This window comes from Equus asinus, chromosome 27 (genome assembly GCF_041296235.1).
Source record: "Equus asinus isolate D_3611 breed Donkey chromosome 27, EquAss-T2T_v2, whole genome shotgun sequence".
In the NCBI taxonomy this organism is placed as follows: domain Eukaryota; kingdom Metazoa; phylum Chordata; class Mammalia; order Perissodactyla; family Equidae; genus Equus; species Equus asinus.
The window spans coordinates 33,102,353-33,117,978 of record NC_091816.1 but is presented as its reverse complement, the minus strand read 5'-3'; the positions used below and the strand labels follow the sequence as shown (position 1 = coordinate 33,117,978).

General features: G+C 39.1%; 1 protein-coding gene across 3 annotated transcripts in view; it reads left to right on the top strand.

Annotated features, from left to right (window-relative positions):
* AGPAT5 (1-acylglycerol-3-phosphate O-acyltransferase 5) overlaps positions 1–12,585 on the top strand; it is a 57,872-nt gene extending 45,287 nt beyond the window's left edge. For all 3 annotated transcript variants that reach the window (XM_070499948.1, XM_044760497.2, XM_044760496.2), the window contains 3 exons: positions 992–1,153; positions 7,793–7,916; positions 10,062–12,585. In XM_070499948.1, coding sequence (XP_070356049.1) covers positions 992–1,153; positions 7,793–7,916; positions 10,062–10,287 — 512 coding nt within the window. In that variant the 3' untranslated portion in view covers positions 10,288–12,585. The remainder of the gene's footprint in view (positions 1–991; positions 1,154–7,792; positions 7,917–10,061) is intronic.
* Positions 12,586–15,626: the final 3,041 nt, after the last annotated feature.

The following is a 15,626-nucleotide window of genomic DNA, read 5'->3' as shown; positions in this document are numbered from 1 at the left end:
TATCAACTGGCCCATGGATGAACAAACTGTAGTAGATCCATACGATGGAATACTGTTCAGCCATAAAAAGTAATGAAGTACTGGTATATGTTACAACATGGGAGAACCTCGGATACTTTATGCTAGGTGAAAGAAGAAAGACCACAAAAGTCCACATACTGTATGATTCCATTATGTGAAAGGTCCATAACAGGCAAATCTATACAGAGAGAAGGTAGACTCGTGGTGGCTGGGGTAGGGTGGGGTGGTGTAGGGGAGAATGCAATGTCTGCAAAGGGTACAGGGTGCCTTGTTGGAGTGATGAAAATGGTCTGGAATTTGATAGTGGTGATGGTTGCACAGCTCTTTGAATATACTAAAAACCACTGAATGTATACTTTAAAAGGGTGAATCTTATGGTATGTGAGTTATACCTCAATTAAAAAAATACATATATATAACAAGAAACTAGATTGTATTATATAGACCACATCAGCTCTTACCTCAGATACTGTACACAGTGGGGGTCATTTAGGTAATCCACCCCCCCCCCCCCACCTAGTTCTTATTTGAATAAAAATAGAGCTGAAAGAATCATAGACTAGGAGTTAGAAATTATGAATTGTACTCCTGAATCTTGAGTGACCATGAGCAAGATGCTGTCACCTTTATTCTGTTGCCAGAAATGAGAATCGTATTTGCCCTTGTCAGGGTTACTAAATTGAAGGGTTGTTGATAGGTCATAAGCTTCTTGAGGGCTGATTTTCCAACATCTTCCCACAATGCCTTGTGTGTGTAGATGTTTAATAGATATGTATTAAATGAATGTTGATTTAAATAGAGGAAGTCATGTGAGAGTGCTTTCTGAAAGTTCTGTAGATCTCAGATTATGGCGTTAATGTATACTGGTTGGTCTATTCATGGAAATTTAGGAAGAATTTAGCTGTTCTATTCTATTACTGAGATGTTTCGTAACTAGTTTATGGCCACATGGAATCAACTTATCTTCTAGGCCTTCCAGTATTAAAACATGTGCTGACGCCAAGAGTGAAGGCAACCCATGTTGCTTTTGATACTATGAAGAGCTATTTAGATGCAATTTATGACGTTACAGTGGCTTTCGAAGGGACTGTGGACGACAAAGGGCAACGCAAAGAAGCACCATCCATGGCTGGTAAGTTTGTTTTCAATTAAATCATATATATTTATGAACGTGTAATTCATTTTTAAAAAATAAGTAAGTGTACTCTACTTCACTACATTTACTTGATATGTTTTCCAAGTAAATATACTTGATATATTTTCAAGTATTTTTTATTAATCTGTAACAGTTCAAATTTCATTAGTTCTCAGTTTGGTATTTCTTGGCTGCCATTTTAGTCCTTTGGACTCGCCCATTATCATTAACTCAGCCTCTTTGTACCCAAAGTTGACACATAAAAATGGAAAGCTACGTGCATCCAAGGAAGGAGTAAGGATGGGGAGTGCTGGCCTAGTGATACTGAGATGGGCACTGATGGTCAGTGTTCATCTTTATATGTATTTTTCACATAATATTTATGAAATTTAGTATCATTGACAAGAAAAACAGGTGAAGTATGACTTTTTCTTTTTTCAAACGTGCTAGGTTTTAGGGACCTTTGAGCTGTTATCTGTGTATGTATGTCAGATTTAACAATAAAAAGTAAAATTGTTAGTGAGCATAATGTTTTAAACATAACCCAAACTCTCTGGCCTGTGAGAGAAATTTAAACGTGAGAACAGGTGAACGAGGAGGCGTGTGGAGCCTCCGTCCCCTTCTCAGTGTGTCCGCTCGTGCTGTGGTGGAGAGAGCACTGGGCTTTATGCTCCACCCAGCAGCTGTTTGACTGGAGCTGACGTCAGAGTGCTTCCCTCAGTAGGATCTCTGGAAGGCAGATGTTCAAAATACGTTCAAAAGGCGTAAAGAGGAGCTCCCCAAGCAGGAAGTTTGGGAGAGAGGATGGCGGAGTGAGGCACAAGGGGGCTAAATGGTCCAAAAATTGACCATGCTGGAGGAAATAAAATCTGAAACAAGAGTGATTGCCCTCATAATTGCCTTTAACACAGAGTAGTTGTGAAGTAGGAAGCTGAAGTTCTTTTTTTTCCATTTTAAATGTAATTTTTTGGAATATATTATACATCAAACAGTTTAAAAATTAAAACTGTGTAAGGCATAGTTGGTTTCCACCTTGTCCCCGTCCGCCTGGTCTGCCCCTTTCCTTTCCCAGAGGTGACCACTACTTAATTTCTTCTGTATCATATGTGGATATTCTTACTCTACCATTTCTCCTTTCTTATTAAAAAGGAAATGTAATAATATTTTTCTTTTTTAACCATTGAAGGAGTCATTGACCTGTTTTTATATTTGAAAACAGACATGCATTTAATTGTTCAACAATATTATCATTAGTTTATCAAACATTGTTTAAAAAATGAGATTAAACATGTTTTTATTATGTATGAAAAACAGATATAATTCCCATAAGAACCTTTTTAAAATGCTGTTTTCATTGTGTCACCGTCTTGCTCATAAGATCTTGATGGCTTGGCTGTGTGCACAGGGTAAATACTCGCCTCTTTAGCCTGCCATCCAAGGACTCTGTCTTCCAGCCCGAGCTCCTCTCTCCCTTGTCCCTCCTGCACTGTGCTGAGAAGGGGAGCTGGTTTACTGCTGTTACAGACCTCTTCATGTACCTCCACGCAGGCTCTGTAACGGAAGGCTATGTGTAGGCCAGGCCTCATTTCCAAATGAAACCCCCTCCTTCCCCTTTGTTGCCCCCATCCAAGTCTGCTCCCCCTCAACCTCCGTGTCTGATGAAGTCTTTCCTAGTCATTTGCTTTCTAGCTCGCAGCACTTTCTCTTGCTTTGGCGCTTCCTGGCACTGCACGTGCCACAAGCATACGATACTTAGCGTATGGTAACTCTGTCTTCTCCCAGCTAGATCAGAAGAGCTTGAGGAAGCAAACCATTTCAGAGTTGCGTAGCCCAGGTTCCAGACCCAGCACCTCTCCCACGGCACTGCTTAGTCTACTACACGTTAGCTGACAGTGGCTCTGTGTGTTCATTACAGAATGTCTCTATTTTTGAAAGGGTTGGCTTTCCCAACTATCACACCCAGAAGCCATGTAGAAAATAAAATCTATCATTTCAATCAGTTAAAGATAAATATTTCTACATGGAAAAATATACTAGAATCAAATCAAAAGATTGAAGGCAGACTGGGAAAATATTTGCAACTTAGATCACAGAAAAGCTAATTTCTGTAATGTATAAAGTGTTCCTACAAATTGATGAGAAGGTGACCGATAACTCAGTAGAAAAATGGGTAAAGTGTAACAACAGACAGTTCACAGAAAAGAATGTTCAACCTCATTCATTATAAGAAAAATGCAAATTAAAACATACAGTAAGATACCATATTTTTACTATGAGACTGGCAAACCTCCCTATGGCAGGTTTGGTAACAGGCCCTGGGGGTGAGATTAATGGAGAACAGGCCCTTATCTGCTTTGCTTTTAGGAGTACAGCATAGTAGAACCTCTGTAGAAGTTATCTTGGCAATGTTTGTCCAATTCGCGGATGTATTTACATTCCCACTACTGAGCCATTCTTCTGCACATTACCTGTGCACGTAAGAAATGATACCTGGTTTCCCTTGTTGTGTGTTTATTTTAATTGTGCGTTGGGACCTGTAGCTTGAAAAGCCCTGCTCTCATTATTATATAAGTTAATTGATATTATGCTTTACTTATAATCTAGTATAGATTAAGGCTCACTTTCAATTCTATGAAGTATAATGTAAGTTGCGTTAGGTATGAAATTCCGTGACTTAGAATATTGTAAGTACTTTGTGATTCTGTTTAATTGGTATTAAATATTATCTTCATACATAGTGGACTATCATTTAATATCCATATTTCATAGCCCAATTATAAAAACAATGTTTTTCCATAAAGTTGCTAGATTGTTCATTTATATGCCATAGGCCAGTGTTTCTCAAAGCATTGTAGGAGGATTATAGATGCATCAGAATCACCTGGGATGGTTGCTGACCGTGCAGGGCCCCAGCTCCAGTCTAGACCGCTGACAGGGCCTCGCTGCAGGTGAGGGCGGGAGCTGCAGTGCGAGTGAACTTGGCACAGATTCTGTGGTCACGGGAGTCCACGGCTGAGGCCTTAGTGAGGCCTCACATCAGCGAGATGGGCAGCAGGTCATGTCCTCTGGCTTTCCCATTTCGTGGTGTATTTCATCGTAAGGTGGCTATTGATCAAAACCCCCGGGCATCCTCTGGTGCGTGGTTCATCTGGGCTTGTCATCGGAGTCAGAGTGCTTTCGTGGACAATGTCCATTGGGGGGGTGGTAAGAAGGGGCAGTTTGATTATAATTGACTTTTTCCAAATTCTCTTTCTAAACTGAGTGGTATGGGTAATAAATTGTGAGCTTAAAGAGAGTATTTGATATTCTATTGAAGCATTTTATATGACTCTAGGTAACTATTTTATTAATATTTTCTTTATGAGAATAAAACATACTTTGAGGGGAAAATTACAGGTGACCCACAAAAAGGGAAAAAGACTCCACACGCTCACCTGTCCAGATGCAACACCAGTTAGCAGTTTGGATGCTGTTCTCAGAATCTTCTTTTTATTATGCCTGTGTGTTGGAGCGTATATGTGCCTTTATGTATTTAAAAACAATGAAATGGTTCATATATATATTGCTTTCTTTATAGCCTGCTATTTTGTGCTTAGTAGTGTGTCATGAACATCTTTACATGTCAGTACACACACTTCTGTAATTATTTTTTAAAGGCTACATAGTGTTCATTGATATGAATATATGCCTTACCTGCCCTGTTTTCTACTGTTGGATCTAGGTTATATTTATATATATGTATTTTTATATAAATATAGATAGTCTTTTTTCCCCCAGAGAAAGGTGAGGGGGCAGATGATAAGCTGACAGTCAGCAGTGTGGGAGCTGAGTGAGGACGTAGCATGTGGAGGCCTCGGTTCAGCACAGGCCCGTCATCTGCTCCCACTTTCTCTCCTGGCTGCTCATGCTGGGCTCCCCAGGCCCTGAGCAGACGGGCTCCGCTCCCCCAGGGGCTGGCTCTGTGACGTGTGTGGACACCGGGAAGACTTCCTGTAGTGCCTTAGCCTGTCAGTTTACTCTAGGGCTCCACCGGGAAAGTGACGATTAGAAAAGAAATGTACCTTCATTGGAGTATTTTTCCCTGTGTTCCCTAATATTATGGGATAATTTTCGCCCATGCAATATGAAATATGCCCCAACTAAAATAGTTTTTAGAGGGGCTAGCCCCGTGGCTTAGTGGTTAAGTTCATGCACTCCACTTTGGCGGCCCAGGGTTTCGCCGGTTCGGATGCTGGGCGTGGACATGTCACTGCTCATCAAGCCACGCTGAGGTAGCGTCCCACATGCCACAACTAGAAGGACCCACAACTGAAAATACGCAACTGTGTACCGGGGGGCTTTGGGGAGAAAAAAGAAAAAAGAAAATCTTTAAAATAGTTTTTACAAATATAGATACAAGAGCTCTGTTAGATATTAAAGTATTTGTTTTCCTGACTGCTTGTCCTTGGTGGTAGGGCCTCCCGAACGTCAGTTAGTGGTTATCTGATGGTACCTTAGGGCTCTGGTTGGATGCCTGACCACAGAAGTGGCTGATCTGGCTCCCCTACCAGCTACTCCAGGCCTTGGTCCTCTCTGAGCCTTAGTTTCTTCATCCCTATGAGGAGGTAATAGTACTCACCTGCGTAGACTTGTGGAGATCAAGTGAAACAATGTAGATGAAAGTGTGTTAAATGCCAAAGTCACCGTGTAAATTTCAGGGGAAGAAAAGCCTAAAACACCCATGTAAGTTTTGGAGCTCCTTTCTCACAGTGTGAGTGCTCTTCCCTCCTGAGCTCCTGTCTTATTAGACGCGTTGCCGTCACATTCTGACCGCTTTAGTTCATACACATTTCACTTCTGACATTTAAAGTGCAGTCGGTTTCATGTCCTCACAGTCTGTAGCCATGCACAGTGCTTGCGATATCAAGGATAAATGCAGTGTCAATTGGATGATGACTTAATTATGGAAATGTTGAGGGGGAGATGTAGATAATTAAGTGAAGGTAGGAAAATTGATGTTAGAGTCTGCGTTTTTATGTATTAGAAATAGAAATAAGAGGGCCAAATGAGAAGGATATGCCACTAAAAAATTATGATAGCTAACATGTGGTGCAAACTCTGTGCTCTGCGTGCTCAGAGGACTCCCGCAACCACCTGCTGGGCAGGTGGGAACAGGGAAGAGGCCGACAGATCTGCCTGGGTTGACAAGGGATCGAAAGCCAGGCTGCCTGGCTCACTGTCCATGCTCTTGACTGACGCACAATTCTAAAAGTACTTAAGCAGTTCTTTGATTATTTAAATGACAATAGAACCTGAGGGAAATTAAGACAAAAATATTGAAAAGCTACAATCTTCCCTATTACAGTGTTTTTGCACATTTATCATCAAAGCCAGTTCACTCCTAAAAGTATATAAAAAATAAGATAATTTTTGATGCCCAAAATGCTGCATGTTACTACTACTAACGCTTGACGTCATAAGTAAAGAAGAGCAGTCGAAGAGAGTCCTTAGCGAAAAAGGGATGTATGTGGAGTCAAAAGAGTAGAGACTGCTTTAAGGAGAGGCTTAAAGGCTTTGTCAAACTGTGCAGCATGCCAGTCACCATCTCTTAGAACACGTCTTTGAACACATTGCAACTTGAGGGAGAAGGTCTCAGCCTCCTGCTTGCATACCCGCCTAGGGAACATAGTCTTCTCTTAAATGTCTTAGGAGTATTTCCTTGTTCTCCAAGGAATTTTAAGTATGTTAATATTCTCGGCTCTCCACAGAGCCACCTACAAAAAAGGGAGTTTCCAGGCTCAAAGTTCTTTCTTATCTTGGAATAAATCCTAGCCTCATCTCTTGTGCAACCCCGGCTGAAAAAAGACTGTCTGCTTTTGTCAAATTAGCATGTCTTAGGAGCTAGAGTTATTTAAGAGCACATAGCTCTTCTACAAAAGGAATTTGGTTCCTGAACCACGTATAGTCTGTTTTTCATGGCAAGGATCAGGAAAGGAAGGAGTACCAGTGAGTGGAAGCCAATAGCAAGTCAGAGAGGAAAGGAGCTCCCTCTCCCAAGTCTGATGTGGCCGAGTAGCAGTCAGCAATGGAGGCTCATGTGCCAGCTCAGGCACTAGGGATTGATGGGGATTAAGTGCCCCTGTGTGCCCAGTGCTTTGCCAGAGGGAACCAGACAGACTCCATCTCTGCCCTTGTGGGACTCGCAGTCCAGTGGGAACAGCAGTGACAATGTGTGACAAATGATAGGCTTGGGAATGGCAGACTAGTGGTCCCATGAAGATGATTGGTGGGTCTGATGGTGGTTGGCATTTGGGGACTCCTTTCGAGGGTGGGTACTTACTTCTAGTGAGAGTCCAACTTCCTATTCCTGGGCTGCCTATAGAGGTAAAAGCTGTTGTGTAGAGAGTAACGTTTGTACTATTGATTTAACTTAATGGCTTAGGGAATTGTGGTAGACTTGAAAATTACAACATACTCCTCTACTTCACCTTGAACCCACAACCACAGTTTATAGTCTTTATTTTCTTTTAACTTTGTTTTTTGATAAATAAGGAATCTGTACTTTTTCATCACTTAAAATTTTTTTACCTCATTTTCATTATAGTATAACTGTGAGTTCTAAAATAATTTTAAAAATGAAATATTTTTGTTTCTTAGAATTTCTCTGCAAAGAATGTCCAAAAATTCATATTCACATTGATCGTATAGACAAAAAAGATGTCCCAGAAGAACAAGTATATATGAGAAGATGGCTTCATGAACGTTTTGAAATAAAAGATAAGTGAGTAACAACAGTTCTAGCATTTCAGAAACTTTGGTTCAACTAAATTTCACTACAGTAAACAATTTGAAATGAATGTAAACACTTTTATGATCTTAGAATACTTTTTATAAACTCAAGTCAAATCTTGTTCCACGCATAATCTGTTTATGTTTTAAACTTCATTGTTACGAGTCACTGTAAAAGAACTGTTGTGGGAGGCCTATCTATTTTCATTTACAGTATTTCTTAGACTACACTCTATGGTAAGATATAAAATTAAAAAAAGAGAAAGACACACACAAAAAGCTTTCCAGTGTAAGATGCCCCAAATCTGCCCTCTCAGGTGAGACAAGGTGGTGTGTTGTTTGAAGACTAGCCGTCCTGCGTGCAGTGTGTGGAAAAGCGGGGCTTTGGGAGAGAGGAATGAGTCTGATGTGCATGTGGAAATGGTCCCAGTGTATTTGTTGGAAGAGGAAGGGGCAGTTGACATTTTCATGGCCAAAATGTGTTTTTGCTGTTAGTATTTTTGGGCCTAAGCAGTTTCTGGGATTGACCTTGTGTTTGTCTCTGCTGATAACGTCACTTTAGAGCAAACAACCGTGTTGGACCTGGCCAAGACCTCCTGCGAGGAAATCACAGGCATGTGGGAAACCTCGTGTGTGAGGCATGGCCTGCAGAGGTCCACTGAGTGGGTGGGAGTGACGGGCCACTCACTGCAGAGCGAGCTGGAGCAGGGGTGACATGGATAAAGTAGGTTAGTCTCTCTTTGATTTAGCACAAATTTCTAAAGGTAGAAATTTTAGGATTTTGTTTTCTTTTTAGGAAGGTAAAAAGGGGGTCTTAGGTTTAGATATGATATTTATAAATTGAATTTTCTTAGATGAAAACTTCAGGATATATTATTCATTTATTGTTTTGCTGTCAGTGGAAGTTTTATCCTTTCTGATGCATATCCTATTTTTTGAAAGATATGTTTTAAACATCTGTACTTTTTATCCTCCTTTCAAAAAAATGGATTTGTTAGTTTTCAGATGCACCATTTACTAAGACCACATTGAAAAGTATGGTTTTTTTTAAAGACTTAAGAAAATACTTCCCAAATTATATTTTATGAAATTTTACCCATGCTCTATTCTGCTAATATGCTGCTTCTTAAGAGACTGCCATTGTTCCTCCTTTCCTTGTTGTAGTACAGTAAAATATTTCCTAATTAACCCTCCTGGATTAACTTTAACAAGTGGAAATTATTTAAAGTGTACTGTGTTGAAATGAAACTTTATAACGTTTATAAACAAGTAGCTAAGTTTTTGTATTTCATTCACTCTCAGTTGTACATGACATAATTTTTTAAACCAGCCCTTCAGTGCCACCCACTTTGGTTATGGAAAAAATTTAAAAAGTAAGATCTGTGTGTTTTAACGTGAAAATCTGTTCTCAGACAAAAGCCTGAATAGTAAATCTAATATCCAATATATTTTGTGTTGTAGTGTTTGTATATATTTAGGATGAGTCTAGACATTTTAAAACAGTGGTGTTCTCTGGAGAATGTGATTTATAAGGGAGTAGAAGGACTTACCCTTTTTGTGCTTTGTGTTTGAGATTTTTATATTGAGTATGTTCTAACCACATTTTTTAAATAAGCTGGGAAAACGAATTAATATTTTTTCCCTTTTTTACCTGCTTTTATAATTCCATGCCAATAAGGGCTTTTTTGGGAAACTTCGTGTATGTTGTAAGCGCCGCTGATCTCTTCTTTGACTTCCACTGGAATGGGAGCTGTGGGAAGAAGGAAGACTAAAGACTGGGGAAGGTGGAGAAAGTCTGAGATGGTTATTACCCATGTGTGAGTCAGGTCGTCAGGTCGTTGCAAAATTGTAAAGATCTAAAGTTTAAAAAACAAAAACAGGCTCATAAAATTACTTAAATCCATCTGTTTTTATAATACAATTCGTCTACACTAATTATAGAACATATTAAAGATATTTGTAAAGTCTGGAAACTCCAATTAAACCAAGTTTCTGGTGTTTCCTTATTCATCTTTCTTTCTCAAAGACCTATAGCTTCTCCAGCACGTAATAGGCACCCAAGAGATATTTGTTGAATTAGAATATTGAAGTGACTAAACCTGAAATTTTAAAGTTTTTTTTTCCATTTTGGCTATAGGTTGCTTATAGAATTCTATGATTCACTGGATCCAGAAAGAAGAAACAAATTTCCTGGGAAAAGTGTTAATTCTAAACTAAGTCTCAAGAAGACTTTACCATCATTATTGATCTTAAGTGGTTTGACTGCTGGTATGCTTATGACTGAGGCTGGAAGGAAACTATATGTAAAAACGTGGATTTACGGAACCTTAATTGGCTGCTTGTGGGTTAGTATTAAAGCATAAACAAGCGGCTGTCTCCAGGCAGTGGAATGTGCTACGTGGGTTCTTATTGGCAGCCGCCCATTGCATCAAATTGTTTCCTGAATTTAATAAGAAGTGTAAATAAAGCCTTATTGATTGAACATTGGATAAAATAGAATTTCTGACTAAAGCCAATATGCTATTGGTCTTGGGCAAACATACACGTCTTACAACTTTAGTACAGAAGCTGCCGGAAAGGGAAAAGCTAAACAGAGTTTATGCTGTACTTGATGTTTCCTGTGAACTAATGTCAACTTCTGAAGATTATTAGGATTGTATAATTTGTTATTGTTTTGTAATTCAGATAGCTGCATTCATGAACATTAATTTGCAGTATATTTCACTATATTTGTTATTTTCAATTTTTTCCAACTTGACTGGTCCAAACTCTTATCCCTAAAGTATTTAGTATCTTGCAGCTATGTAATATTTTGCTTTTTGCTTAATTTCTCCAAGACAATGAAAGAAATTGTATTTAAGTATCGAGAAAGATACAAGGAAAGGGGCAAGAAATGCTTGTGGGGAGGAAGCTCTGGTTAGTGCACGCTTTTATTGTGTCGCCTTATTAGCTGATCTCACTTACTGTATATTTGCAAAGTAGTTAACATTTCTAATATTTATTGAGACAGCTTACTTTGCACACCTTGTACCCTACACAAAAGAATAATGTATGACATGTGAGAATTAAGTTTGAGTTAAAATTGTGGCCCTGATGCATTGTTAAAGCAGAACTTTAAATTGCCCAGCTTTTTGCAGTTTTAAGCTAAGCTCTTAGTACTTCGCAACATCTGTGCCATAAGGACTTGAAAACCTTAAGGTTTCCTGTTACTTTTTACGTCAAAATAATCAGTGTGTACCTTCGTTGGACCTCAGTCCACAGATATTTGAGGTGTTGGGAGCCTTCAGACGTCTGACTAGATTTTCTAGCGTGTGCCTTTTGCCTGTTACTCTTGGGTTTAGCAAGATATTTAATCCAAACGGCTTTTTATGTCCTCGTGGTCGGTCTCCACGGTGCTTGAGTTCTTCCCTCGGATTCAGCAGTGTGCTGCTCGAGGGCAGGCACAGCAGACTTGCAGCGAGGAAGCGTGTAGCTGGAGTGTCCTGGTGCAGAGCTGAACTGTTGAAGCTCTGGTGAGTGAGCTCCACTGGCTGCGGCAGAGGCCGGTGAAACACAGGCTTGATCCATGAGGACTCGGTGAATTGGTTCAGTCACCATTAGTTTTAATAGGTTTTACAGTTAATCTGTATATCACCTCAAAACAAGGGCCGTGTTTTAGCAACCAAATCACACAATTTTCAGCCATGGGACAATATATCCCATGCAAGAGGACCTTTCTTAAAGTGCGACCTGTTCTGTTTTATGTTATAATTTAAACTTGATTGCCTGAGAGTCTTTTAAGATAACATTTCTGCTTACTGCTAATAGATTTTCTTGTAAAATTCTATCAGTTCCCCAGATGAAACACACCAGTTGAATCAGGATACACAAAATGAAAACAGTAATTAAGGGAAATTTTGTCTAACTGAATCTTCAGAACCAGAGAGTAAACCATTTCAAGCCACCCCTTTGAAGAAGTGGGTGGTCTGAATGGGTTTGTATGTGTTAGAATGTATCTGTGCACACGCACTTGTAGACACACATTCCCGCGGGGTACAGTTGGCCTAATGATGCCTGGGGGCGTAGGTAAAACTTCTGAGAAATGTTCTCATGCCAAATTGCAATTTTCTCTTACCTGTAAAGTGAAATTTAAATCAATTCATATCTTGTTAAATACTTTTTTTTAACAGTCCTGAAGTTAGAACCTATTTCTAATTAGATCAAAGTAAATGTAAGTTGTGTAACTTACTTTGAATATCATGGATATACCACTAGAGTTGTGTTGATTGTAATTGATTTTAAGAAGGCAGAGTGAACTGTGTAAGATCTCTTGAACATCATGTTCTTACAGCTGTCCTTATATTCTCACAAAAGGTCGATAAAATATTTATTAGTTTAAAAAATTTTGTATCAAAATATTTGGAAAATTAGCTTCTTTTTAACATGTATTGATGTGACTTGAATTATTATTTTCTAAAATTAAGAGCCCTGTGTCTACCTGTAAATCTTTTCACATGCTATCATTTTACCTTTTGTTTGTGTTATTGTTGATTTACAGCTTAGTTATTACTTAGTTTTTCTTTGTAAGAATGCCATCAATGTGCATGCTTTTATGTTTTTCAGAAAAGGGTGTGTTTGGATGAAGGTAAAAGAAAAAATAAAATCTTTCACTGTCTCTGATGTCTGGGCTTTTTAACATTTTGTGATTGAAGAATTCACCAACAGTTTCCTGTTACATAAAATAGGCTTCTCGGCTGGCCCTGCATTCGGAATATGTAAAACTATAATAGTTTTTCTTGAGTATTAAGCAAGTTTTTTAAAAATACATTTTTTGTTGTTAGCTCTGTGAGTAATCCTGACTCGAGCCACCCTGTGCACAGCAGAGCAGAACCCAGCACCATCCGCTCCCCTCCTGTGCTGTATCATAGGGTTTTCATGGCCGTTTTTTCACAAGTGGGTGGCCAGGTCCTTCTTCCTAGTTTGTCTGAGTCTGGAAGCTCTGCTGAAACCTGTCCACCATAGGTCACCCCGCTGGTATTTGAAGTACTGGTGGCATAGCTTTCAGCATCACAGCAACACACAGCCCCCATAGTATGACAGCCGACAGACCCGGGGTGTGGTTCCCTGACCAGAAACGAACCCAGGCTGTGGCGGTGAGAGCACAGGACCTTAACCACCAGACCACCGGGGCTGGCTAAAAAATATCATACTGAAAATGGTGAAGCAGAATATTAGTTTGGTTATATGAACTCATCGATATATTTTATAAGATGTATGACCTGCATTAATTGCTTGACAATTCCGTAATCATTGGGATATCTCACTGAAACATGTCACATACCTAAAATTAGCCAGGTTGGTGAGTAAAGGGCCAATCTGGCTAGTCCTTACATCATACATACTAATGATTTCTTTCATTATTTCATTTCCATGTGATTTTTTTTTTTCATTTAGAGTGGTATCAATTTTCCTTTATATCCAGATTATTTAAGCTTTATTTTTTCCTTTGTAATATTACATGCTTTGTAATTACATTTACTGAATAGGTCCATGTTAATAAAATTAGCTAAATAGATTGGCTATTATCTATAAAAGAATAAAAAAAGAAATATATATAAAATTTGCCCATCAAGTATAAGACGTAGAGTAACTGCCAGATATGTATCAGACTCACGTTTGAGAAGACGGAGAAACGTCTGTTATAATAATAATAGTATTTCATGTGTACAATTGCAAATGTATAGTAAAAATACGTTTTAACCTTAATAATATTTCTTCTTGAACTATTGAGGAAAAGATTGTCTTGGCAGATATTCCAGATGTCACCTTGTCGTAAGTTACATATCTTTGTTTATAAGGATTTTGGGGGTAGGAGGGTTGAGCCAGTTTTATTATGAGTTACACATACTTTCAGATTAAAGATTGGCTAACTTAGAATATTATGTTACCACTTAGTATATTTGGCATTATAAACAGGCAAACTTAACCTAATATCCAAGCATTAGAATGAAAATCAGTACTTGTTTCAAACTCATATTTGGAAACATTCAGATATTTTGGAGTGCTGCAAATATAATCACTGATTTATTTCAGTTTAGAGTAGTTATGACTTGGCATTATCCCTAAGGTTTCATTTGACACCTTTTCGACTTTGTGGATGATAAAGTAAATCCATCAGTTTTGCCCACTGGAGAGTGGTTCTTGGGGTAGTTGTGCATGGGGTCAAAGAGACAAACACCTGCTTATGGTCGTGAACAGAAAGTTATTTTTTAGACAGCCACTCCAAATGGAAAGCTCCGTTACTTCTACTGTATTCATGAAGATCTGATATTTGAGGCAAACTCTCCATAAACGTTTGTTGATAGTGATGAGACAGGTCACTTATTCCATCCAAAGTAGTGGTGGGTCATGATTTCATATGTGAATATGTGAGAAAGACATGTTCTACAATTTTATTTTTGTAAATCTTCACATCTAAAAAAGAGAAGACGATACTACTGATACTCTCTGAGTGTGCAGCCAGAGAGAATATTCGACTAACAGTCTTGTCTCCTTACAGTATGTTCAGAACAAATTCGGACGTGTTCCGAGTTTATTGGTACTTCATTAGTTTAGCAAAAAAAGGAAAATGTAAATCTCAAAGGTTAGTTATTTGCTGATGTATATGATGATAAAAGATCTATTTGCTGACAGTTATTTTGTGTATGTGATAATATGTATATATATTTTATATAATTATATATGTTACATTGCCAAATACAGCTACAGAGTACTACATATTATTTTGAAAGTTCGCTTGGTTTTGGGGCTGGTCCAGTGGCATAGTAGTTAAGTTCACGCTCTCTGCTTTGGCCGCCCAGGGTTCGCTGGTTTGGATCCTGGGCGCGGACCTGCGCACTACTTATCAGGCCATGCTGTGGAGGCATTCCACATATAAAATAGAGGAAGATGGGCACAGATGTTATATCAGGGCTAATCTTCCTCAAAAAAAAAAATTTGTTTTGATCCTTGGCAGCATCTCTCGAGTCCTTATTGTATGTGGGGTGGTGTGCCGACCTCCTGTGGGCGTTATCTCATCTAATCCTCATAATACACCTTGTGCCGCACTGTTGCTTGGCCATTGAGAGGAACATGTCTGCAGGCGGGATGCCAGGTTGTGAGTCCTGGTTCTCCGACTTGGTGTTTGACCTTGGGCAGGTTACTTCAAGTTTCTGTGCCCCAGTTCTCTCATGTTTGAGAGGGCGATAGTCACCGTGTGTACCTCAGAGGCTTGTTGAGGGCTCGTGGAGCATTGTATGTCATGCGTGGAATGGAGCGGGGGCCTAGGACATCTTGTTCTTCAGCTTCTCCTCCTCTTCCCAGCTTTACAGATGAGGAAATTGAGGCTCAGAGAGCTTGAATAAAATACACAAAGTCACACAACTAATGCTTCTAGCAGAAAAATGCACTCTCATTTTCTGATTAACAAGGATGCAATGCAATATTTCAAATTACTGAAGTGCCTTTAAAGGTGGATGGTCATAACTACAATCATAGTTATTTAAAGATTACAGGCTTTGTTTAAAATTGGAAGTCAACAGTATAGAGATTACAAAAAAGAAAGATTCTCCATCTTTCATAAGAAGATCTCATAGTCTGTCCACACTGATCCACATTGATCCTGACGGCTGAGGGGTGCCTGGCCCCTCACATTGGGAGCAGAGTCCTTTTCATGTCACTAGAA